This window comes from Cebus imitator, unplaced genomic scaffold (assembly GCF_001604975.1).
Source record: "Cebus imitator isolate Cc_AM_T3 unplaced genomic scaffold, Cebus_imitator-1.0 Scaffold193, whole genome shotgun sequence".
NCBI classification, from domain to species: domain Eukaryota; kingdom Metazoa; phylum Chordata; class Mammalia; order Primates; family Cebidae; genus Cebus; species Cebus imitator.
Genome location: NW_016107508.1, coordinates 2991674 through 3016833, shown reverse-complemented (window position 1 = coordinate 3016833; position 25160 = coordinate 2991674). Strand labels below are relative to the sequence as shown.

The 25160-nt window shown below is 39.3% G+C and overlaps 1 protein-coding gene across 16 annotated transcripts in view; it reads right to left on the bottom strand.

The window, feature by feature from the left end:
- UNC79 (unc-79 homolog, NALCN channel complex subunit) overlaps positions 1–25160 on the bottom strand; it is a 276166-nt gene that overhangs the window by 14202 nt on the left and 236804 nt on the right. For all 16 annotated transcript variants that reach the window (XM_017547000.2, XM_037745182.1, XM_017546992.2 and 13 more), the window contains 7 exons: positions 22904–23008; positions 13862–13939; positions 9831–9920; positions 7644–7819; positions 6530–6716; positions 4890–5087; positions 2678–2755 (listed from right to left, as the gene is read on the bottom strand). In XM_017547000.2, coding sequence (XP_017402489.1) covers positions 2678–2755; positions 4890–5087; positions 6530–6716; positions 7644–7819; positions 9831–9920; positions 13862–13939; positions 22904–23008 — 912 coding nt within the window. The remainder of the gene's footprint in view (positions 1–2677; positions 2756–4889; positions 5088–6529; positions 6717–7643; positions 7820–9830; positions 9921–13861; positions 13940–22903; positions 23009–25160) is intronic.

Below are 25160 nucleotides of genomic sequence, written 5' to 3'. Positions count from 1 at the left end.
AAAAAAAAAAAAAAAAAGAGATCAATGGGACAGAATCAAGAAGCCAGAAATAGGACTGTATAGTTATTCACTTTTTGACAAAAGTGCAAAGACAATTTGATGGAGAAAGGGTAGTATTTTTAACAATGATGCTGGAATAACTGACTATCCATATTCATAAAAGGTACCTTGATCCACACCTCACACCATATACAAAGGTTAACTCAAAATAGATCACAGACATAAACTAACACCAAGTGAAAAAATAGATAACACTTAGAATAAAGCACAAATAAAACTCTTTATGATTTTTGGATTAGGCAAAGATTTTTTTAAAACACAACATCAAAAGCATGATTCATAAAAGAAAAAAAATTGGTAAATGTTACTTCATCAAAATTAAGAATTCCAAAGACAAACCACAGAGAAAAATCTTTGCAAATCACATACTGATAAAGGACTTGTATCTCAAACTTCAGTAATAAGGAAAAAACCCAATTCAATAAAAAATGGGCAAATAATTTTAACAGATACTTCACCAAGCAGACAGGAAAATGCTACTTAAAACCACAAGATACCAGTACACAACTCTTAGAATAATTAATCTTAAAGATTAACTAAGCTAAGTGTTGACAAAGATGTGGAGGAACTAGAATGCTCATACACTGTTCATATACTGGGTATAACAGGGCACAACAGCTTTGGAAAACACTTTGGAAAACAATTTTTTAAAAGGTAAATATACACCTGTCATATGGCCTAGACATTCTACTCCCATGTATTTGCCCAACATACATGAAAGCATATATGTACACAAAGACATCTTCATAAATCTTCATAGCAGATTTATTTGTAAAAGCCCCAAACTGGAAACACCCTAGATGTCAATTAACTGATAAATGGATAAGCAAAATTTGGTATATTCATACAATGGACTAATACTCCGAAATAAAAAGTAATGATCCACTAATACATGCAACAATATGGATTAATCTCAATATAATTATTACAAGTGAAAGAAAGTTTAAAAAATGTATATACTGCATGAATCCATTTAAAGAAAATCCTAGACAGTGCAAACTGATCTATAGTGACAGAAAGCAGATCAGTAGTTGTCTGGGGACAGGAGACGAGTAACCTAACAGAAGGATTATAAAGAGGCATGAAAATAATTTTATTTTGTTTGCTTTTTTTTTTTTTTTTTTTTGAGACAGAGTCTCGTCCTGTTTCCCAGGCTCCAGTGCAGTGACAAAATCTTGGCTCACTGAAACCTCCACCTCCCAGGTTCAAGGAATTATCTGGCCTCAGCCTCCTGCGTAGCTGGGGTTACAGGTATGTGCCACCACATCTGGCTAATTTCTGTATCTTTAGTAGAGAAGGGGTTTCACCAAGTTGCCCAGGCTGGTCTCAAACCCCTTACCTCAAATGATCTGCCCACCTCAGCCTCCAAAGTATTGAGATTACAGGCATAAACCACCAAGCCCAGCCTGAAAAAACTTTTGGAGGTGATGGATATGTTCATTACCTTGATTGTGGTGCATGACATAATGTAAGTCAAGACTTACCAAACTGTGTGTTTTAAATATGTACCATTTACCATATGCACATTATTGTACCACTGTACTCTAACAGTGTTGACTTTTGCTATATCAAGCTAGATATGATATATCTAACCTATTAGAACCAATGATCTTGTGCTGTTCTGGTAATAGTCGAGTTTTCCCTGAAAATGGGCTGCTTTTCTTCAGCATAGTGTTAGTGAATGTGACAAATGTTCTTTGTTGAAGAGTGGAGTTAAGGAATGAAATAGCAAGTTATAAGGTTCCAAACTGATGCCCCCTGGTGGGTGGTGATGGTGGTGACGGTGGCCAAGACAATGGAATACAGAAGTGAAAGATAAAAGAAATACAAGAGATACAAGAAGAGGAAGAAGGAACAGAGAAACAAAGAGGTGGAATGATAGGAAGGAAGGAAAAAGAGGGGAGGCAGAAAGATAAGCAAAATGGGAAACCAAGTTTTCTACTCTTTCGTTTTTGTATCACACTAGTCTGTTTCTGATGAGGGGGAAAATATGCAGGGAGGGTAGATGACAAAGGCTTGAATTACTTTTGTACCCCATATAATGATGATTTAAAAGAATATTATTTGGAACTAAATTTATTTATCTTAGAGAAAGTACCAGATACCAAGTCAGACAATTACAGACTATTTTCCTTGGTTTTCTGGGTATCTTTTGCAAGGTAAGGGGATTTATATTAGTATAAGGTAATTTTCACATCAATATTCCCCAGTAATATTTTAAGCACTTGTGTTACATAAAATCTTGGTCTTTTTTTTTTTTTTTTTTTTTTTTTTTTTGATAGAGACAAGGTCTCACTATGTTGCCCAGGCTGGTCTTAAAGTTCCGAGCTCAAGCAATCCTCCTGCCTCAGCCTCCCAAAATGTTGGGACTATGGGCATGAGCCACCATGCCTGGCCTGGTCTGATGTATTTAACCCAGGTGAAGTTGGTCACAGTGGAGACCAAGAGCAAAATTAACACAATAACCCTTTTGTAAGGGATTGTTATGGGAGCCTGAATTCTCCAGCCCCAACTCTGAATGTTAAAACTAAATTCTCTTCAGAAAGTACCTTCAACATAAATCCACACTTGTTTTTAGCAGTAAGAAATGGTCTATAAAAATCATAGGTTTTCCTACCTTGACAAAAATAGTTGAATTGCATTCTTGCAATGCCTCCATTAAACTAATCACATGGAGACACACCATTTCTACCATCTGAAACAACAAATATGAAAGTTAATTCCATTGCCAGTGATACAGAAACCTTGCAAACTTGTTCGTAGCCGCAGAAGACCGATGTCCTGTGCCCACGAAGTCTTTCTGCGTAATGACCATAGGAGTCATTCAGTGGTGTTCATTCACCTCTGAAACTTCAAACCAGAAACAGAATTTTAAAAAGCTCCAGAGGCTTGGTAATTGTCATGCCTTCCTCATTCAACTCAGGGCTGCCAATGGAAGTTAAGTATTGATCTCACTAATCTGCACTGCACTGACTCACACCAGGGGATAAATGGCTTCTACTTCCTCCATTTCTAACTACAGAACTCTTTGGATGTAAGTCCCTTTCTCTATCTTGATCCTTTCTACACAGCATCTTCATCTGCAATAACTGTTTAATTTACCGCAGATCTGCCTCTGAGGCTTTATTTTCTGTGGGACAAGGCAGCCATGCTTACGACAGCTCAAAAGACAGTAGAGGTGATGTCCCTCATCAGAAATGCCTAAGGCGGGATTTTAAACATTCCAGAGAGATTTTACCAGACTGGCTTATATGGTTTAACATCATTTTCAGAATGAAATTAATTCAACTTCTTTTGTAATATCATTTGCATAAAATTCATGTGCAACAAATTTGACATGAATTTGGAGAGTGATTTGGAGGAGAGGTATTTCTTGGTATCAAAAAACGAATGATAGAAGGAAAATTTTTAATCACTAGCTTAAGTTAGCTTAAGACCACAGTTTTGTTGTCTGTGAAATAACAGAACAGAATGTTTGATCTCCAAATTCTTCATTAGTCCCAGAATCTGTGATCCAATAAATGTAATTATTTTCCATAGCAGTCAAAACTATTCACACTCTAAGATTTTCCCATAAACTTCCTTTAAATTGAACTAAAACATCTCTCTACACATAAAATTGCCTGTATCTTTTGCATCTCTAAAGAACAAAGTGATTCACTAAAGGAAATATACAATCCCCTTTCTAATTAAGAACCAAAAGAAAACCTTTCTTAGACTATTATTCAATCAATTAAAAAAACATTTCTACTGCCTTTTGTGGGCAGTGCAGAGTTGGGTTTCGGATACACTGAAATCATCATTATAGTGTCCCTCCAGGTCCCCTGCTCCTCACAGACAAGAACTCTACAGATGGTGTCCCCATAACCAAGACACTGATTGCAGCTTTTCCAGCTGAGAGTCTTCCTCCAATACAGGAGTCAGAACCAAAGGATTCCCTTATACATTCCTTCCATACGTCCTCCAACCTTGACTACAGGAGGAATACTCCATGCTGGTTCAATGAAGTGGGCTTAGGCTAGCCATACCCTAGTCATTTTCAAATGAGCTCTGGAGCAGCCCCTCTCTTAGTAAGCTACCTACATTCAATGTACTGGATTTGAAGACTGGGGAGCATAGGTCCTTATAAAGCAACTCACAAAGGTAAGGCTCTTTTCAGGCTTTGAGCCCAGAGTGGAATGAACACCAGTGGTCAGTCTACTCTTAAACCACCACAAATAGATAACCTAATTGGCTAAGGTTTTTCCAAATTGCTTTGAAATCCCCAAATAATATGAATCTCACTCCTAAGCTTCTGACATTATAACATCAAACAACCCTTAAAGGTAGAAATTTCATACAACATTCATTTGCTGTTAGGCAGAAAAAAATAAAACTTATTTTTAATATTAATAACTGTATTTGTTTGCTTTTTTATATTTATATATCAATATAAAAGTATATATATACACATATATATACACTCATGATAGAATAGCTAAATCAAGCTATTTAACATGTGTATTACCTTACATACTTATTTTTTGTAGTGAGAACATCTGAAATTTCTCTCAGCAATTTTCAATACAATATATTGTTATTAACTGTAGTCACCATGAGGTACAATAGATATCTTGAACTATTATTTATTTTGTTTTTAATCAAAATGCTTATTTTTCATCAAAATGCTTACACAAGCAGAACATCCAGCTTCTAAGGTAACAAATCCCCGATCCATTTATACAACCTCCTTACAACTGAGATCTGTGATAACAGGGAGTGTGAGGATTGGGAGTGGTGTGGACATTTTGAGAGTCCATCTCAGAAGGAAAACTTGTCCATGAACTCACCACTTTGTTATGGGCCATTAGCTGAAGGATGCTTGGTGTCACCCTACTCCAAAATTCTAGTGCTGTCAGTATCGCCGTGAAGCTGAATTCATTCTGATTTTGGAGATTTGTAGCAACGGCACTTTGCTCACAGTACACTGTCCAGAGCTGAGCAAAGATGAACGCGTGGAAGAGGGAGCACATGTGCAGCACGGAGGTCTGGAAAGGAAGAAGACAGCATCTGTGCATTGCATCCCAGCAGGCTGTGACCCTCCATGGAACCTTCCTCGCATGGCTTCGGTCTTGCCAGGGAGCACAGTTGAAGCACAAAGGCATTATCTCAGAGTTACAAAGTCATGATTCATCATCTTAAGACAGTCTGCTCTCTTCTCCCCCAGTGGGAGTGTGCTCAGAGAACAAAGCATATTTTTGAAGAGAAGGCACCTTAATTTGCTGAAGAAACCTACCCACCCCCTTGCCCTTTAATGAAACTGACATTCCCATCCCTAAACTAGATTAGGGAGAATAATCATTCTGCCATCTTGGGATGTTTCCTCATCTGTAAAATGGGGATAATAGCAGCCTCTTCAAAGAGTGGGAGTAAAGGAGGTGATATATTGAACACACTGCCCAGACTTCTTAATCAGCAGCAGCAGCAGAGATCCTCCTAGAGATTCTCCTCCTAGTGGAAAGCACGTGGAGAGAGCACCTACAACACGCCAGAGACGGCGCCAAAGGCTTTTCCTAGATCAACACCACCGCTCTCCAACCATCCCCTCATCTATTTTACAGACGAAAATCTGAATATCAGAGGTTAGATACATTTGTCAAGCTCACAAAATCACAAGTACCATAGTTAGGAATCAAACCCAGATCTGAGTTGAAATATTAGGAATCGACTGCCTAATTCCTTTTGCGAACATCATTCAGATCACTGGGATGGATGCGCTATTTTATCACATCGTCAGCTTGCCCTGTCCCAAACCCGAGCTGTCCCCAGGGCCACTGTGACCTCCCAGAACTTGCCTCAACTCTGTGAAGGTCCCCTGGCTCCTCGGGGCTGATTAGTACCAATGTGTCTGGTTTGCCTGGATGGGCTCTTGATGGGTGCCTGCCTTGGGTTTACTTTCTTCCCTTTAGCACATTATCTGTCTCTGCAATTTTACAAAGTTCCCCTGTGTAGGTCATGCCAATGTGTGCTTTAGTGAGTTCCCAACTGGCCTTCTTGTTTTCATTTTGTATTTTCTCATATCTCTAGAGACTTGAGTTGAAAAGATGGTACATGAAGAATTAAATAGAGAATAAATCTTCCTCCATTTTGTCTTTGGTTTTAAAAGCTGATCACAGAATTTTGATTATATTTCTAGCCTTTTATTTCTCTTCATTATTTTGAGACAGAAGAGCTTGGGAAGCCAACTCTTGCTTGCTTCCATAATTTATCTTCATAAAAGTAACCCGAAAAACAATTTGGGGACGGGGGAAAGACAGTCTGGGAATCTAAACAACTTTAAATGAGACATTAGCACAAAGTTGTGTTTCTAACATCCACAGGAGGGCAAGTGATAAGATGCATTTTCTTCTCAGAAGAAACATAATTGGCTGATAAGGTTTCCATTAGCAATTGTGGTACATATGGTCTTAATCTTGCAGAAATCACTTACCTTTGATTGCTCTGGAAATCCAATCAGGATAACAATAAGATGGTCTGCAATATGCGAGCCTGCATCCAGAGGAATGGGCAGGCAGGGAGAGGAGGCATTTGGGCACACTGCATTATGAGTGAGAGAACCCAGCAGCAGCCACGACAACAGTCGGATGTGGGAGACACACTCTATGAATTCTTTAGGTCTATTAGAGAAGAAGAAGTGTTAAAGAATGATCTTACGTTTTCTGTTTCATTGGGTGCATAACAAATGTTTATTGAAGGACGGGATTAAAAGTGTGGTCTTGCAGGCAATCACATAAAACCAAAAGCCAAGGCAATTGAGTGTCAAAAAAAGATGTATCTGTTTTTCTTGTTTTCCACTGTAATCCTGGATCTCAGCTTCTTGAGAAAAGAACAGCCTTTAGTGACACAGGATTACACAGCATTCTTCCATAAACCTGGCTGTCTCTCTGACTAGCTTCTCTTTCTAAATTCTTTCCACTCCTGCCTTTAGAAATTTCTTCTCTGGCATCCCCAGTAGAGGGGAGGAAAGAGAGCAGGAGATATTCTCTCCCTCTGCCCTTCTCATTCCCACTCTACACTTTTCCTCTGGACAGGAAGGCTGGCCATGCAAAAGGGCAGGCTCCAACCTGCCCTGAGTTCCCAAGTCAACAAACCCACACATGCCTCTCTCTTCTTTAGCCTCCCTAAAAGGCAGAAGCAGGGGCTTGCACCACATTGCACCAATTTCATCTCTGCCATAGCTTTTGTTCCGCTACAATCTAAGCTGCTTAAAGGCAAAGACCACGCTACATTGATAGACACCTATTAATTTACTTAACTAGTTGAAATCAAGCATTAAAGTGGTAATTCTAAGCTCGAATTTTTCATTCTTCATTAGGACGATTGAGGTTTTTGTGGGAGGACAAGTTTATTTTTTGGCAGCATGTCACAGAGCGTTATGGGTCAGCAAGTACGTATGGAGATGGGACTTGATTTCCATCTTCCTAACCAAGTATATTCCACTCTCATAAATCTTCAATGTACTCATTAACTCCCGCTGAGCCCCAGGAAACTCAGGGGTGTTTCCTGCCTTCTTTACCCTCATTCCCGGAATAATAAGGTCTTACCCTTGCTGCATTGCGGAGGGGGGATGATACAGCCAAGGCAGATAGCGGATCACAGCTTTGTTATCTCTGTGGTTGCCCCGTGAGATGTCCATGGCTGCAATCTGGGCCAGCCCCACTTTGAGATGTCCACCAAAGGTATCTTCATGCAGAGGCTGGGAACATGTCTTCATGTGGCTCTACAAAACCAAATGGTATTTTGTAACTCTAGCCGACACCTGGATTCATTCCAGGCCATTCTTTGAAAAGATCAGGTTATCATTTCCACCCCTCTTATCGCCACTCCAAGCACATGACCTGCTTAAACTTCTTCAGAGCCTTCCCATTGTTCTTAGGAAAAAGGGAGGGAAAGTTCCCTAGCATGGCCTACAAAGCAAGAAAGATCTAGCTCCTGTGGAGCTCTGCATCTTACCCCTTCAGCCTGCAGCTCCAGCTGCGTTGGCTCTCCGTGTTCCCTACCACTGCTATTTCCTTTGTCTGGAATGCCATTCCTGCCTCTCTTCACCTAATTGCTTAGATTTTAGCTCAAGTGTCACTTCCTCTGGGAAGTCTTCCCTGACCTCCATGGCCAGGTCCGTGTTGCTTTCTACCTCTTTTCATAGCAATTGTGGGAGACAAATTTTTACTGTACTTTGTGTTAAATGTTCATTAAATTTGGCCTCCACTACCAGACTATAAATTAAATGGAAGCAGCTACTGTGGCCGCTTTTGCTCATCACAGCATCCCCAATGCCTAGAAAAGTGCCATGACATTATAGGTATTCATATATATTTGTTGAATTACTTTAGAAAGATTTCTTTGCTCATTATGAGCTCAGTGGGAAGACCACTGAACTAGGCGTTGAGACTGAGGTTCTAGACCCAGGTATCTCCTAGCTGGTCCCATGGCCTTAGATAAGCCACTTGCCACTTGATCCTTCTGCTCTGTTTCCTAAAGGTAAAATCAGAGGGTTAGATTATGTCTGTATTCCCAATCTTTTGATAATCATGGTTCTTACTTATTATTTTTCCAAAGCATCTGCAAAAAAACCTAAACATGTTTAGGCAATAATTGTTTCCTCTTCTTTGTACAGCAAAGTCATTTAAGTGTGGCCAATTAGATTCAGCAAGCAGTAACCAGCACAGGAGCGAACGATAGGGGAGCTCATTAAGAAATGACTGGGCTTACATATCGTGAGATATTATCAGTTTAAATTTTGATTCTGCTTTCTGCCTGGCATTTGCAAATCTATCACTATACCAAAAGCCACTTTCATCATCTGAGCAGAGCCAGGGAACAGTTCAGTGATTAAGGGACCGTATTTTAAACTTCTGGGATCGCTAGGTCCTAATTATCAAAAAGGAACCATTTTGTGCCAGATTGCAATTTGGCTGCTCCTTGGACCATGTTTGGATTCTCTTCTGTCCTCTGTCTAGGGCCTTCCTCAGATCTCTCAAACTATTAATCTTTTAGCTCCCTGGTTGAATCATAGCAGGAAAGTGAACCTGCATCAGCAATTCATTCCACTCTGCAAAAACTCAATAAGCTCAACAACTTCACTGGGATTTTGTCCATATGCAAATTACTTTTTGTTCTATTCCCTTTCATTAATGATTTTCTTTAAGAAAATAGCTTCAAAGCAGCAAAAAAATAATAAATGGTGTATGCTTGCATAATGTGCTACAGTTTATGAAAGTCTCTTCATGTATATTATTTTTTATCAAACATCGTAACAGTCAGGCAAAGTAGGGATTATTAGATCCGTTCTTCCAATGAGGAAACTGAGGCCCAAGGTAATTAAATGATGCTATGTGGTAAAAAGAGAACGAATTGAGAGTCACAAGAATCTTAGGTTCAGCCTCGACTTTACCACTTAGTAGTGTGACTTGAGCAAGTACTACACCACCCCAAGCCTCAGTTTCTCCATTTGTACAATGGGGCTAGTATCTTCACAGAGGTACTGTGAGAAGTGACTATATGGCAAAAGTAAAGCTATGCATGTGGCTGATGCCATGTGACCGTCCTTTCCCTTCCTCTTTTCCTCTTTGCAAAGCTGGACCCTGGCTCTTCGATCCCCCAAGACAAGGGCTGGTTCAGCAGTGCCACAGCCGCCTCCCCAGGTAGCAGTAAGTTCCCCACGGTCTGCTTAATTCTCTCAAAGCATCTCTATGCCGTGAACCTGAGAGATGAGCAGGTGGCAGCCATCTCACCTTCAGTTTGGTCAGCGTGTGCATGTCTGCCATGAAATCCAGCACCTCGTTGATGTATTGCCTCACACACTCCATCGCTGCAGTCCCACACTGAAACACAAGGACACAGCTGGGTCACAGCTTCATTTTTGCCCTGACTGCAATGATTGCCTCACTCTGGGTTCACATTGTTTACTAAGGAGTTTCACTTTCTGCATCTCTGACTCACTCCATTACTCTCAGTATAGTCTGTGACTGTCTGCCCAGCATTTGGACAAAAACTGATAGAAGGTTTGTGGCGGAGAACAAAGAAACAGGAGAGGCGTATGGGAGATGGGACTAAATGCTTTTATCCACTGGGTAATTGGACTGATTTTGTGTGTGCGTGCTTGTTTTTAAACTGCTTTATATGTAAAGATTCAGCCTATGTAATGCCATTAGTATCAGAGTCTTTAGGACCTCATTCATCCCAAAACATAGCAACACATTCTCATTCTAGGGAAGTCTTAGCTACACATAAAATATGTGTCACCAAATTCTACCACCAGAATCTTGAATCTTTTTTCTGTCAAAAAAGTATAGGAACAAGCATTGTGCTTGCTGAAAGAGTCAAAAATTCTCATGCAAGTCAAGTCACTTGCAAATTAACTTCTTATACACAGTAGGTACACTATTAAACAGATACATGTATTACTGTCAAGTTCTTGCTAGGGGATAAATAAGAGAAAGAAACGAAATGGTCATCTTCCCCACACGCTCAAAGTGTGTTTGAAAAGTTTTGAAGGAAAAGAAAGCAAGCTTGTGTTTCAGGTTGTTAAATGGCATCGACCTGCTCTCCCTGAGAATGCAGTGAATTTAAGATTATAAGCAAAGCAAAGGAGAATGAACAAGCAGGCTGCTGTATCAAAGCCGTATGAGAGAAGCCACACATCAGGCCGGGTATCAAGTGGATCAAACGAGGCCGTCTTTGAAGCCAGATGAATACTATGCTAAAGGCCTTCCTCGGCTTTCTTTAGGAAAATCTGGAACATTATAGACTTAACTAGCTCACCCAGTGGCTCTCATTTTCCCATATTCATGTAAATCTGCGCGGCACTGAACTATATCACCTTCTCTCTTTTCTAGAATGTTACGCTTGTCAGTTCTTCTGACAGGATAACAAACAGCAAAATAAGGTCATTGGCAGTCTGTCAGAGTGTTTTCCAAGCATTTCGTACTTTCCAAAGTTTTCTTCTTTTAATTTAAATCAAGTGAAGGAATTATAAAAGGTTATTGTGTTCCTGCTTTTGGAATATTAATCCTTTCGTGCAAGAAAGGATTTCCCCCCGATTTATTCCATTTTCTTTGACCTTTCACATGTCATGCAAATAGGACTGGAGACTCTGTTCTTGAATTTCTTGAAAGGGATTTGTTTCTTTCATAGGCAATATTTTATACCACTTCAACTGGGCAAATGTCACCGAAAATAATTACTAGGAGCATTATCCAATATTTGTCTTTTAAGTTTGAATCTCAAAAAATTGAGAGCAAAGAATTTACTATTACCAAGTCACTTTTGTTCTAGAGACAGCCAACTACATCTAATAAAAGCCTTAAAATTCACTGCATGGTCAGGAGAATCTTAGCGAGCCACATATACCTAACAAAACATATAATTTCCAATTTCTCCTCCCTTTTTTCTACTTTGCAAAGCTTAAGAATAACCTTAGGTGTGTTGTTTAAGAAACAAAACAAAAGAAGTTAAGCTCCATTTGTTTCAGAGGATTTATATTTATTTCATTAAAAAACTGATGATTAAAAAATTAGATATTTTTAAAACTCAAACTCATGAATTAAAGCAAATCATATCCAATTCTTCCTCAAAACCTATATTTGATTTTAAAGTTACATTTCTTAGATTATAAAAGTAACACATTTAATATAGGAAATTTGGAAAATACAGGTCACTAAAATTAAAATTGAAATCACCATAATCCTAATTCCTGTCCTCCACCTCTGGGAAAACTACTGTTAGTATTTTCTTCCAAGATTTAAAAAAAAAAATTTTAATGTATATAACATACATATAATTTTTATAAGATTGAGATAACATTTTCTAACTTGCTTTTTAATTAAATATATCATAAGCATTTTCTAATTCATTAAAATATTATTTGAAACTTTGATTTGATAAGTACATAATAGTCTATCTTATGGATGCACCTTATTTTATTTAATCAATATCCTCATGATGTTAAGACATTTACTTTGTTTCCATATTTCTGCTATTTTAAATGATGCTTTAATAAACAAACTTGATATAAACATGTGCATATTTATTTTCTCAGACATATTCCTAAAAGAAGATTGTCAAACTGCCCTCCAGCAAGGTTGGTTTTACTACCACTAGTGGCTTACAAGAATGTTTGTTTCATTTCACCACCAGTAAGTCTAATCATTGAGAAAGATCTGCTGGGGAGGAAAAAAGGGGGAGGTATTAGTCAAAAGGTCCAAGGTTTCAGTTTTTCAAGGTCAGTAAATCCTAGAGATTTCATGGGCAGTGTAGTGCCTGCAGTTAGAAATACCGTATTACATACTTAAAAATTTCCTAAGAGGGTGGATCTTATGTAAAGTGCTCATATTGCTAATGTTAAACACACAAAAGCAAAAAAACAAATAGGGCAGGAGGAAACTGTTGGAGATGGTGGGTATATTCATGGAATAGATCACGGTGGTGGTTTCATGAATATATACTCATATCCAAACTCATCAAGTCACATACATTAAAGATGTACAGCTTCCTATATGTCCTTCCTGCCTTGATGAAGTGTTGTTTTTTTTTTTAAAAAAAGAGAAAAGCTTGCCAATTAGCTAGCCAATTTTAATTTTTATATTTTAAAATATTTTTATACTTCATAATCACAATTTATTGGTTGCTAGTGGGAGTAAAAGATTTATTTTGGATGGCTTATTGATCATCAGAAAGGGACCTATATGTTGCTTTTCTGTTGTTGTTGGAATGTTTGTCTTTTAATTACTGATTTCAATAACGCTTTTATTATTAGGGATGTTATTTTCTTTTTTTTCTTTTTCTTTTTGAGGGAGCTCTCTGTATCCTTTATCTCCAGCAGGGTCAGTGGCCCTCCAGGGCCAGGGATGTTATTTTCTAGCTATTGCATAGGTAGCAAATATTGAGTTTTAAAGAATCAAACAAAAAGGAAACAGCCAGTATGCAGCAGAGACTGGCTGGCTACTCCCAAGGCCTGTCTTCTTCCTTGGTCCACAACTAGAGTACATTTCCCATCATCCCTTGCAGTTGAGTGTGGTCATGTGACTGAGGTCTGGCCAATGGAATGTGAGTAGGAAAAAAACACACTTTAGACCTGGCCAGTGAAAACCTCATGGGCCATATTCTCTTCCCTTTCCCCAGCCACAATCAAGCTGATTGCAGTGGACTGTACATTATGGAAGAAAACTGATTCCTGAGTATGCGCATGGAAATTCCCCCTTTCCCTGCTAATCAGGATACCCATTTAAACTTCACATGAGCAAACAATAAACTTTCATAAGTCACTGAGAATTGGGATTTTGTCTCATAGAACCTTGTATTACACTATCAAGAACGCTTAAAAAAACAGTCTAGTCATTCTACTTTCAGAAATCTATTATAAGGAAATAGTCTGAAGTATGGACAAAGATTTAAGCATAAAGATGTTCTTTGCATATTAATTACAAGAGAAAAATATAGAAAATAACTAAAATATCCAAAAGTAGGCAATGTTTGTTAATATTATTTTAATAGATAATATTTTCATGGCATTTACTATGTCTGGCACCTTGCTAATATGCTTTACATGCATTATCTCAATCAATCCTCAACCTATATGTTAAAACCTGTTATATCCTATTTGACAGATGATAAAATCAAAGAATCTTAGGTTAAAATACTTTCCAAAAGTGACATAGCTAGTAAATGGCAGGCCTCAAACCCTTATGTAAGTCTAAAGCCTGCATTCTTAACTACTAGTCTATGAAATGTAAGTACAGAGACAATGAATTTGGTCAGGACTTACTCCAGGTACAGAGGCTATCATCTGCTTGCTCAGGATTGTTGACTCAGCTAGTTTGGTTCCAGCATCTGCACAAATAAACTAATAAAAAAAGTGAAAGTATAATTATTTTTAAGGGTATCTGGACAGTAATAAGTAATTTATCATTTTATTAACTTGGCTTAAATTAATTAGTGTTCATTTTCATGATGATCTGCCTTGGATAGATCAGATTTGCTAACCATGATGGTTCATTCCTATCAGAAACTAAGAATCACAGTACTGAAATTAACACACAAAGTCTTACTTTACCCAGATTGTTAAGTGGCACTAAAATGGTACATTCAATCAAGGAAAAAATAAAAGACGTTAGCATTGTCAGATTTATGATGAAGTCATTCTATTTACTGTTTAGTACTTCTTGACAGTTACTGTAAGCACATTTCATAGAGTTTCATGATTTCTATTTTCATATCATATATTTAGAAAGAAACTAGAAAAACAATCAACCTCAAAGTGAGTATTCTACCTGTTTCTTCCCCACAGAGGAACTTCAGCATCTCATCTTCCTGCCCCCATTCATCCACATGTATCCTCTGTGCGACTAAAGACGCCCACTCCTTCCCTGTGTGCCCACAGGATTTTTCACGCACCTCCACTGTAACAGTCACCACATCAGACTGCAGTGACTTATGAGTCTATTTCTCAACCTGCTATGAGCTCTTCAAGAGCAGAGACTTGATGCGCCTCATCCCCAGCCCTAGTTTGGTGCCGGGCGTCTCAGAGGGGCTCAGTGAGAGTGTATGAACCAAATCCATTAGCCAGTTATGACTTGGGATCATTACAAGAATGGATTTTCCAGATTACAATTTAATTTACTTCATTTCAGATTTTGACAGGTGTTTCTCACTTAATGCAACACTCAACTATTTCTTAACAGTCTTGGGGAAAATGCTGAAGTAGAGTTTGCTATGAGCAATTAGCACCTGTTTATCTTCCTGGCCTTTGGCCAGTAGCCCTAACAACTTTTGGATCTGAAACTGCTGCTGTGCAGAGTTCAGAAGTTTCAGCACCAATTGCTCCACCTTCTCATTCATTCCATACTCATACTGGAAGGCACAGGGAAGCTAAATGGGTCAAGACCGTGAGTCAACTAGGCAGGCCCAGTCCCTGTCACACTGGGGAGAAGTAAAAGGAATTGGGATCGCAGAGTAAATCTTCAGGAGGCCTAATGAGGAGCCATGGAACAAAGGAACAGAGACCAGCATATTATCTGGCTAGTCAGAGGTTTAAATCTAAGCATTATTAACAGGTAGCAGGTATTGGCTAACTGGGTACAGCTCTAAGCCAAAGGCTTCCTGAGGCCAAGGAACCCTTAGACTTCTTGCTCAGGGCCAAGAGCTGGTCTTCAATTGTGGGAGGGGTGTCCTCCATGGGAAGCACATAAGTGTATATAACTGAGTGGGGGGCAAGAGGGCATAAACAAAGCTGCCCCCAAGAGCCACATGATGGGAGTGGACATAGATCTTTACATTAACATTCTGTCATTTCCATTTGCCTCAAATACAGTTACAGAAAACTGAAGAATCTGTTTGGCCATTAACTCTGAACCTGGCATAGAAAGTGGCAACTGGTAACACCCTGGGAACATCTAGCATTTTCCATGATCTCATTCAGGTTTTCTATGTCAGCTCGCCTATCTTAAGATTATTTCTAACATAAGGAAAAGTAAAAAATTAGGTTTTAAAGACTGTAAAGCCTTTAACTCCAGCCAAAACCTATAAGGAAAAAAAACCACAATGAAATATTTGATAGACATACACAGTGAGCAGAAGGAACACTCTCAACCCAACCTCCTGGAAGAGATTGCATGTTTTCCCATAAAATTCATTTTAAAAAGCTATCTAGGCCAGGTGTGGTGGCTCATGCTTGTAATCCCAGAACTTTGGGAGGCTAAGGCGGGTGTATTACTTGAGGCCTGGAGTTTGAGAACAGCCTGGCCAACATGGTAAAACCGCGTCTGTACTAAAAATATAAAAATTAGCTGTGTGTGGTGGCACATGCCTATGATCCCAGCTACTTGGGAGGCTGAGGCAGGAGAAGAGTCACTTGAACCTGGGAGGTGGAGGTTGCAGTGAGCCAAGATGGCACCACTACTCTCCAGCCTGGGCAACAGAGTAAGACTCTGCCTCAAATAAACAAATAATAAATATAACTAAATAAAAAGCTATCTAAGTCTTCACTCTAAGACAAACAACAAATGATTGAGTTCCAAAACTTCTGAGAGGACACCAGCATTAATTTTAATTAAGCTTTTTACAACAGAAATGAGACTGCACAGCTAAGAGAGGCTGTAGGGAAGAGAGAGCCATATCTACTATATGAGCTAAGGCGAGCACTTAGAGCTGTCTCCTTAAGGATGGTTTAAAGTCCTGGACCTGGATGGGCCCTTGAGGTCAAGATAAGATTTGTGAAGAAGCGAAATTTTAAATGTCTGTAGCTCCCTTTGGCAGATGACTTTCCCACCCACCGTCCTCAGCAAAGTGCAGCAGAGAGCACAATGTAAGCACGTTTCAGCATGGTTAGTGCCAAGATCTGAGGTCATATCCAACTATCTGATTTATGATAACACTTACTAGCCAGAATTAATTAAAAATCACCCTAAAAGTAAAGGAGGTGCACAGAGAATCTGGCATATTAAAGGAAATAAAAGTGCATAAGCCTCAAATATCATCTATGTTTTTTTATCCATGCATTGTAATCTAGTGTATTTTTACATCAGATGCACAACTAAAACCTTATAAACCTTTCTGTCTTCGTTTTATATGGCTGCCAACCATAATCTGAAAAAAGTCTATTATGATTTTAAAGAACTGCTCAAAGTATAGTATCATGATAAATAAGAATCAGAGAAGGAATGATGATTGCTGTTGAAGGAAGAGTTCTGTACTTTGAGGGAAATCGGGCACTGAAATATGCATTCCTCCATGAATACAAAAGAAACACGATATCTATTATGTGTCATTACTAAATTCATTATCAAAATGACACCCAAAATAGTGTCTTCACCTGTCATCTCATAGAGTGATCAGATTATTACTAACTCAACTGATATTAATAGCCCCATTCAATGGTAACTCTGTGAATTAAAAACAACAGCTGTACCTCCACTGGTTCTTTGTCCTCCAGCCCACAATGAGCCTATCTTTAAAAGAAAACCTTTCTTCAACAGTCTGATTTCTCATAACTTGAATATGCAGGTATATCCCACAAAGTGGGAGTAGCACATGCAAATTAGCAGAATATCTACTCTTGACACATAATAGGAGCTAAGGAAATTCTTTTTGATTTGAACTTAAACAATCTTTATGGTGGCTTTTAATGAGTTATCACTTATTATGAAAACTCTAATCTACCTTGAGAAAAATTATAATAACCTATTACATGTAAAATATCTACAGCAAATCAGCAAAAGAGAAAATATTGGAAACAAAAAGCAAAAATGTCAATAGATCGGAATTAAAATAATGTGCTAGTGCATCTGTCCAAAACACAAAAAGAGAACTACGCCCTGGGGATCAACAATTTGGACTCTGAAATGACATTTTTCTATTCAGCAAATTATTTCCTATCTCCATGCCTCTTTTTCTTAAAAAAAAAAAAAAAAAAAAATCCGCTTGAACATTTAAGGCCACCCAGCTTCATATGCAAATTCATGCATAAACTTTACATATGTAACTTCGTTTGTTTGTTTGTTTTTACACACGTAACTTCTTATGTAAAAAAGCTTCATAAGTAAACAACAGTGGTTATGGCTAGACAACCACAATAGAGCAGGCTGGGGAATTTTCCATGATGCAGGCCTCCAGGAATTAAAAAACAGATTGGTACCAGTTACTGCCTTGACATGTTTAAAACTTGGGTGATCCCACATTTCTTGGACAAGAATTCTATTTGGGTGATCCCACATTTCTTGGACAAGAATTCTATTTGTTTGGGAGGCCGAGGCGGGTGGATCATGAGGTCAAGAGATCAAGACCATCCTGGTCAACATGGTGAAACCCCGTCTCTACTAAAAATACAAAAAATTAGCTGGGCATGGTGGCGCGTGCCTGTAATCCCAGCTACTCAGGAGGCTGAGGCAGGAGAATTGCCTGAACCCAGGAGGCGGAGGTTGCGGTGAGCCAAGATCGCGCCACTGCACTCCAGCCTGGGTAACAAGAGTGAAACTCCGTCTCAAAAAAAAAAAAAGAATTCTATTTGTTCTCCAAGGGACCTCTTTTACTGCCAGAGTATTTGGTAACACAAACGCATGGTCTATCTATGAGAATAATAGCAATGGTTCCATCTTAGTGAGCTCATCTGTCTACTATTGATTAGAAAAGTAGTAGAGGAAATACCAGGAGTTTCCCTTGGGCTGAAAGAATGAATGGGAAACTCAACGTTGGAGCAATGGACTCTGTTCAGCACAGGGACCGGTGTCATTCATAATGGATCACTAGAGAGTTTTTCCTTCCAGTTACTGCTTTTTTTTTAATGTTTCCAAGTCGCATTTGCAGTTAACTAGACCCACCTTCACGGGGTGACCTTCAGATGATGGTCACTGATAACCATAAAGAAAGTCCCTGTCTACTCCCGGCAGATCATCTGTCCCTGCTATAAGCCTGGTTGTCCAGGTGCCAGGAGCTGACAGTGCCCATAGGTAATGGAGAAAGGTTCCTTCTGACTCCAGCCTAGATCCTCTGGCCTAAAAGAAGCTACCAAAGAACAGACTGTCATTTCCACTATTCTAGAGAATACCTGGAGGACTCAGGCAGTCAAGGGCAAGAAAAAAAGCAACCTAGAAACCCTACAGAAAGAGCACTACTGGCAACAGAAAACAACGTTTCTCCTCATCCCATCTGATATGATTTGGCTGTGTCCCCACCCAAATCTTACCTTGAATTGTAATAATCCCCATGTGTCAAGGGCAGGGCCAGGTGGAGGTAGAATCATGGGGGTGATCTCCCCCATACTGTTCTCATGGTAGTAAAGAAGTTTAATGAGATTTGATGGTTTTTTAAAGGGGAGCTCCTCCTGCACAAGCTCTTTTGCCTGCTGCCATGTAAGACGTGACTTTGCTCCTCATTCACCTTCTGCCATGATTGTGAGGCCTCCCCAGCCATGTGGAACTGCGAGTCAGTCAAACTTCTTTTCTTTATAAATTACCCAGTCTTAGGTATGTCTTTACTAGCAGCATGAGAACAAACTAATACACCATGTGTGGCCCCATAAAAGACTTCACTCCATGACTTAGGCAGGACCACAGGACAGAAAAGGGAACTACTCTGTTATAATATATGCCTCACTTTTATTTCTCTGATTAGAAATAAAAATTGCTTAAGAGTTTATAGAACAGGTAGAACAAGGATTTGTTACTTTGAAATGGATTAACCTTTTTTTTTTTTTTGGTGCTGAAACCCAGCAATGAACCATGCTCAACATTTTTTGTTGGAGAAGACTGAAACATTTCCATAAAGTTGTTTTTCTTAGACATGATCTCAAAATGTCTCCAAAATACCCCTTCAATCTGAATAGTTTTACAACTTGACATTTTTTAACTTAATGATTTCAATGACAAGTCACACATTTGTTTTAAAAAGATGAAATGGCAGACGAAGATCCATAAAAGAGATTTGGAAGTATCTTTTTGCCATCTTTCTTCTTAATTTGTTTTTGTTATTTATTCACCTAACTGTGATGCAATAATCACTGTTTTCGTGCTTTCCTTAAGCACTGTGTAATTTAAACTCTCACTGCTCTTTTGGCATCTTGTGACAAGTGCTTATTACAGTTGACTAATGTATTTCATTGAAAACCAGTAGTTACAGTGTGGAGGGCTAAACCCCAAGAAGGTCAGCCACACAGATCTGCTCTGCTCAAGACAAAGGGCAATTAAGGGAATTCTGTTCAGCGTCTGCAGGAAAGCACCTTCAGTAACCTGAAGTCTAGGTGGTTTTCAGGCGGCACATCCCCAACTGCAACACTCTCAGAAGCAAGTGACCTCCAGACACGGTCAACCTGCTAACCTTACATCCCTCCCGGGATATTTCCCCAAGCCTTGTTCACCTGCGTTCTCCTCCAAGCCAGTGTACATCCCATGAATCTTTAAAAAGGTCTGTTTGGGCCAAGAGCAGTCGTTCACACCTATAATCCCAGCATCTTGAGAGGCCAAGACAGATGGATAGCTTGAGTCCAGGAGTTTGAGACCAGTCTGGGGAACATGGCCAACCCCTGTCTCTACTAAAAATATTAAAAAATTGGCCAGGCATGGTGGCCCATACCTGTATTCCCAGCTACTTGGGAAGCTAAGGTTGGAGGATCACTTGAGCCCAGGAGGCAGAGGTTGCAGTGAGCTAAGACCATGGGTAACAGAGCAACACCTTGTCTTAAAAATTAATTAATTAGTTAATTAAAAATAAATAAGTAAAAAAGTCTGTGTGAACACTGCTTGTTCTCAAAGGCAATGTTGCGCTGCTATGTGAACAGGAGGGCCTGGCCAACACAGTGCACAGAGAGAAATGCAAAGTTGGTCTCTCCTTAGGAGAACAGATATTTTCTGGCTGTGACTTTGCTTGTCTTCCATCTGGGCTGTCCAGCATCTTAGTATAATAAGACCCATTTTATTCTGATGACATCATTCCCCACATCCATTGCTGTCATTTTCCAGCAATCACTCTCTGAGAGTTCAATGTGTCCTGGAAAGCTCTTCAAAGACAACTCAAGACCATTCATTGAAAGTACACAAACTTTTAATTAAATTTCAAGCCTTTGAGAAAATTCAGTTCTGATCCTAATGATTAGTAGTCACTGAAGGGGAAGCATGGAGACCAGGCAGTGGATATTCAACAATAAAGGATAAGGGTTGTTCCTCCTCTTCTCTACTGGGTCAACTCCTGAAATTCTGTGCATCCTTCAAAGTCCATGTGAACTCTCTTCTACAAACACTTCCTTACTCAGTATGCATCTCTACTACTGTACCTGTTGCACTATGTAGGAATTTTTAAATTTACATGTCAACTTCAATGGCTAGATTATAAACTTCTGGAAGGAAGGGGTCATGGCTGATTCTTCTATTTCCCCAGCATGCTGCAGAACGAGCACCTGGCCCATGTCAGGCCTCATAATGCTTCATAAGCCTTCCTCCGTCTCCCAGGCTGTTTGCCACTCCTTCTTCCATAGTGTTTTATACGCCAGGTAGACTTTCAGGAGAGTAGTTGGCACATTATCAAGACATGCCTGTCACACCTCTATATTCCCAGAACCCAGCCCAAGATAGGTGGTCAGTAAATAGTGGGAAATACTGGAGAAGAGTCAGATGTGGCCAGATGATGAAAGACCTGAGTAGTTCAGACCTTATGAGGCCACTCTAGGTTTCTGATGCAAGAGTGATCTGCATCAGAAAAGTGGAGTTTCAGCAAAATTCCTCTAGGCAGCCACAGGCCAGAAGAGTGGCTTCGTGTGGAAAGAGACGAAGGAGGTGCAAAAAGCTAAAAGCTGTTACAGTAATCCAGGTAAGGGATGGAAAAGGCCTGACAAGGCTGTATGTCACACCGAATGGAGGCAGGCTCTGGAGTCCTCACACACTGAAATCAGGTGGTTGATACCACCTATCACTTAGGACAGCACTGTGGTCTTGGGCAAGCCACTGAACCACCACCACCCACCACCGCGCCCTGCAATACAGAACCCATGCTTCACGAGGCTGTAAGGATCAAATGCTTAACACATAATACATCCTCCATTAGTGTTCCCTTCTCTCTCATGTCTCCAAATGAATACCTATGATTCAGGGAAACCTGTCTAGTTCCTTGATACCAAGCTCCGATATTCCTTCAGTCATTTAACTCCCAACTTGTAGGCCTAGACCCTGGGACTGCTCTTAATGTTCATCAGCAAGTGCTGACACAGCTGTGATGCAATGGCTGCGCACTTTGCCCAAAGGCCATTGCATGACACCCTGATCCCAGCTGTAGCTCATGGCCAAGTCTCTAAATCTAGCCTCAAGCCTTGGTGAGAGGCAGGGTCCCAAGTTACCTGAACCACTGCTGATTCCTCTGGCACAGCCAGTCTACTTTTTCTCAACCCTATCCTCATGCCATTATCCCTAAATGTATTCCACCATCCTGCCTAACTCTCCCCTATGCTTGAAGCCAGTCAACCTCTCTAGGCTGAACCCTAATCCCAGGCAAAGATATTTGCCTGTACCCACCAGTCCTTTGTGACCCAACTCAAATGCTACTTCCTTCATGAAGTCTTCCCTGATTTCACACCATAAGGGGTGGGATCCATCCTGCTCTCAACTTCTCCCCAGGATTTTATTTACCTCTTTCTCTCATGGCACTATCATAGCCTGTCTCAGCTCATCAAAACCTGCATATCTGCTTAAGATGCTGAGTGAAGGACAGCAGGGTAGAAGGCTTCAGCCCCTCAGATGCCATACAGCCAAAAGCATAATCATTGCCGGTTCTCCAAAGCCTGCCTTACAGGCTATAAGCTTCTTGGCCTCAGAGGTCCCCTGACGGTTGAAGTGTACCTACCCCCTACCCTGGGTACCACTCAGCGCATCCTGCCACATGACTGTCTCTGGCCTGGCCCACTTTCTCCTTCACTTCCGCTTCACCAAGATTCAGGGACCGCCCATACTCATTTGACTCTGCAGCAGACCTCAGCCTATTCCCCGACTTCTGGCCTCAGTAGACCTGTCTCAGCTCTGGTGACTGACCTGCCCCTCTAACCTACTGGATCATGCATTTCTTGAAGAAAAAAATTATTGTTTCATTCTTCTTTTTGACCCCCACAAAACTAATTCCACAGTTGGAACAAAATCATTACTTCTTCTTGGACTTTTTAGCCAGTGGAAGTGTTAAATGCATACTGTTAGTTAGATCACGGTCCATATAAGATGTATTATTTCTCATCTCTGGGTAAAGATATTTGGTTTTATGCATACACCCTACACCTCTCTTAACTTTCCAAACATACATGGATTTCATGAAAAGTTTTACAAATCAGGCATATGCTTACCTGGACGAGCAGAAGAAGGTTTGTATCTGGTAAAGGAGATTTGAGCTTTAGGGCCTGCAGAAGTTCTAGAACAACACTACGAGACAAGTAGAATTTATCTCGTTCCTAAAGAAAACAAAATAGAAGGAGGTAAGTGACTTTAGACATTCAATTAGAGTAGATCTATGTCAAAAGATTCACGGGTCAGAAATAAAAAACAGTATTTAAAAATGCACAGTGAAGTGTCCTTAAGAAATAAAATGAGAACTTAAAAAAAAAAAAAAAGCATTTTTGTGGTGTAATGAGTTTACCGATACACTGAGGACAAATAATTTAATGGATAAGAAAAAGTTAGGCTATCTCTTAAGCACTGATGCCCCAGTACTTGGTTCTTATTCACAGGAAACAGGTTCCAAGAACTGCAGCAATTAAATCAGTCTAAAAGCATTTTTTCAATACAAATGATTTAGAGAGAAACATATACAACTCTTTAAAGTATTCTGTGGCCTCTCCGAGGAACTTATGTCGGAAATGGACTATCTCAAGCATCTAGAAAACTGGAAACAATGGAACAGTGTGTGCACCTACCACCCATCTTTGTTGGATCACATCGTTTTACTTTATTTGATTCATTCTTTTTTTGGAATCCTAGCTTCTTTCATTCTTTCTTAAATTCATACATAATATTTGTACATATTTATGGGGTACATGTGATATTTCATTGCATGCACAGAATGTGTAGTGATCAAGTCAGAATATTTGGGTTATTCATCATCTTGAGTATTTATCATTTCTGTGTGTTGGGAACATTTCAAGTCCTCGCTTGCAGCATTTTGAAATGTATAATATACTGTTGTTAGTTCTGGTCACTCCACTCTGCTATTGACCATTAGAACTCATTTCTTCTATCTAACTGTATGTTTGTACCCATGAACCAACCCTCTCTTCATTCTCCCCCTACATACCATTCCCAGCCTCCGGTATCTATCCTTCCACTCTCTAGCTCCATGAAATCAATTATTTTAGCATCCACATATGAGTAAGAACATATGATATTTGTCTTTCTGTGCCTGGTTTATTTCACTTAACATAATAAATTCCAGTTCCATCCCTGTTGCTGCAAATTACATGATTTCAATCTTTTCTAATGGCTGAATAGTAATTCATTATGTATACATATCACATTTCTTTATCCATTTGTCCACTGATAGACACTTAGGTTGACTCCATATTTTACTATTGTGAATAGTGCTGCAGTAAACACAGGAGTGCAGGTATCCTTTTGAAATACTGATTTCTTCCCATTTGGATAAATATCAAGTAGTGGCATTGTTGAATCATAGGACAGTTCTTTTTAGTGTTTTGAGAAATATCCGTACTGTTTCCTACAGTGGCTTTATAATTTAAATTCCTATCAACAGGGCACAAGAGTTCCCCTTTCTCCATATCCTCATGAGGATCTGTTATTTTTTGTCTTTTTGATAATAGCCATTCTAACTGGGGTAAGATTATATCTTACTGTGGTTTTGATTTGCATTTCCCTCATGATTAGTGATGTCGAGCATTTTTTCATATGCCTGTTGGCCATTTGAATGTCTTCCTTTGAGAAATGTTTATTTAGGTCCTTTGCCCACTTTTTAGTGGAATTATTTACTTAGTGGGATTATTTATTTAGTGGGATTATTTACATTTGTTTTTTGTTTTTTTACTGTTGAGTTGTTAGAGTTCCTTGTATATTCTGGATTAGTCCCTTGTTGAAAGGTGATTCATCCTTTTTTAATAATAAACATCACAGAAACAGCTGAAGCTACCTATACAAGTGTTCTTTTTCTTCCTTTCTCTCTTCTTTGAAGTGGCCACTATTCTGAATCTGGTGCTTATTATGTTATACATGTTTTTACACTTTAACTACATATGTATGTCTCCATTATAATGTAAAATATTGTTTTGCATTTTTTAACTTTCTGTAATGTTACGCTGTGCATATCTTTCCACAACTTGTAATTACTCACTGCATTATATTTTTGAAATTAATCCTTATTGATATATGTAGCTCTGGTTCTTTCAACTCAACAATCTAACAATATATTATTGTATGAATATACCAAAATTCATTGATCAGTCCTCCTGTTGATGAAATGTTGAGTTGGTTTCAATTTTGTAAGCCTTTTCTACTGTTGAATATAATACATGTGCAGAAAAGTACATAAAATACAAGCATACAGTTAAATGGATTCAGAGGATGTGATGCTATAAAATATATATTCGATCTTTAATC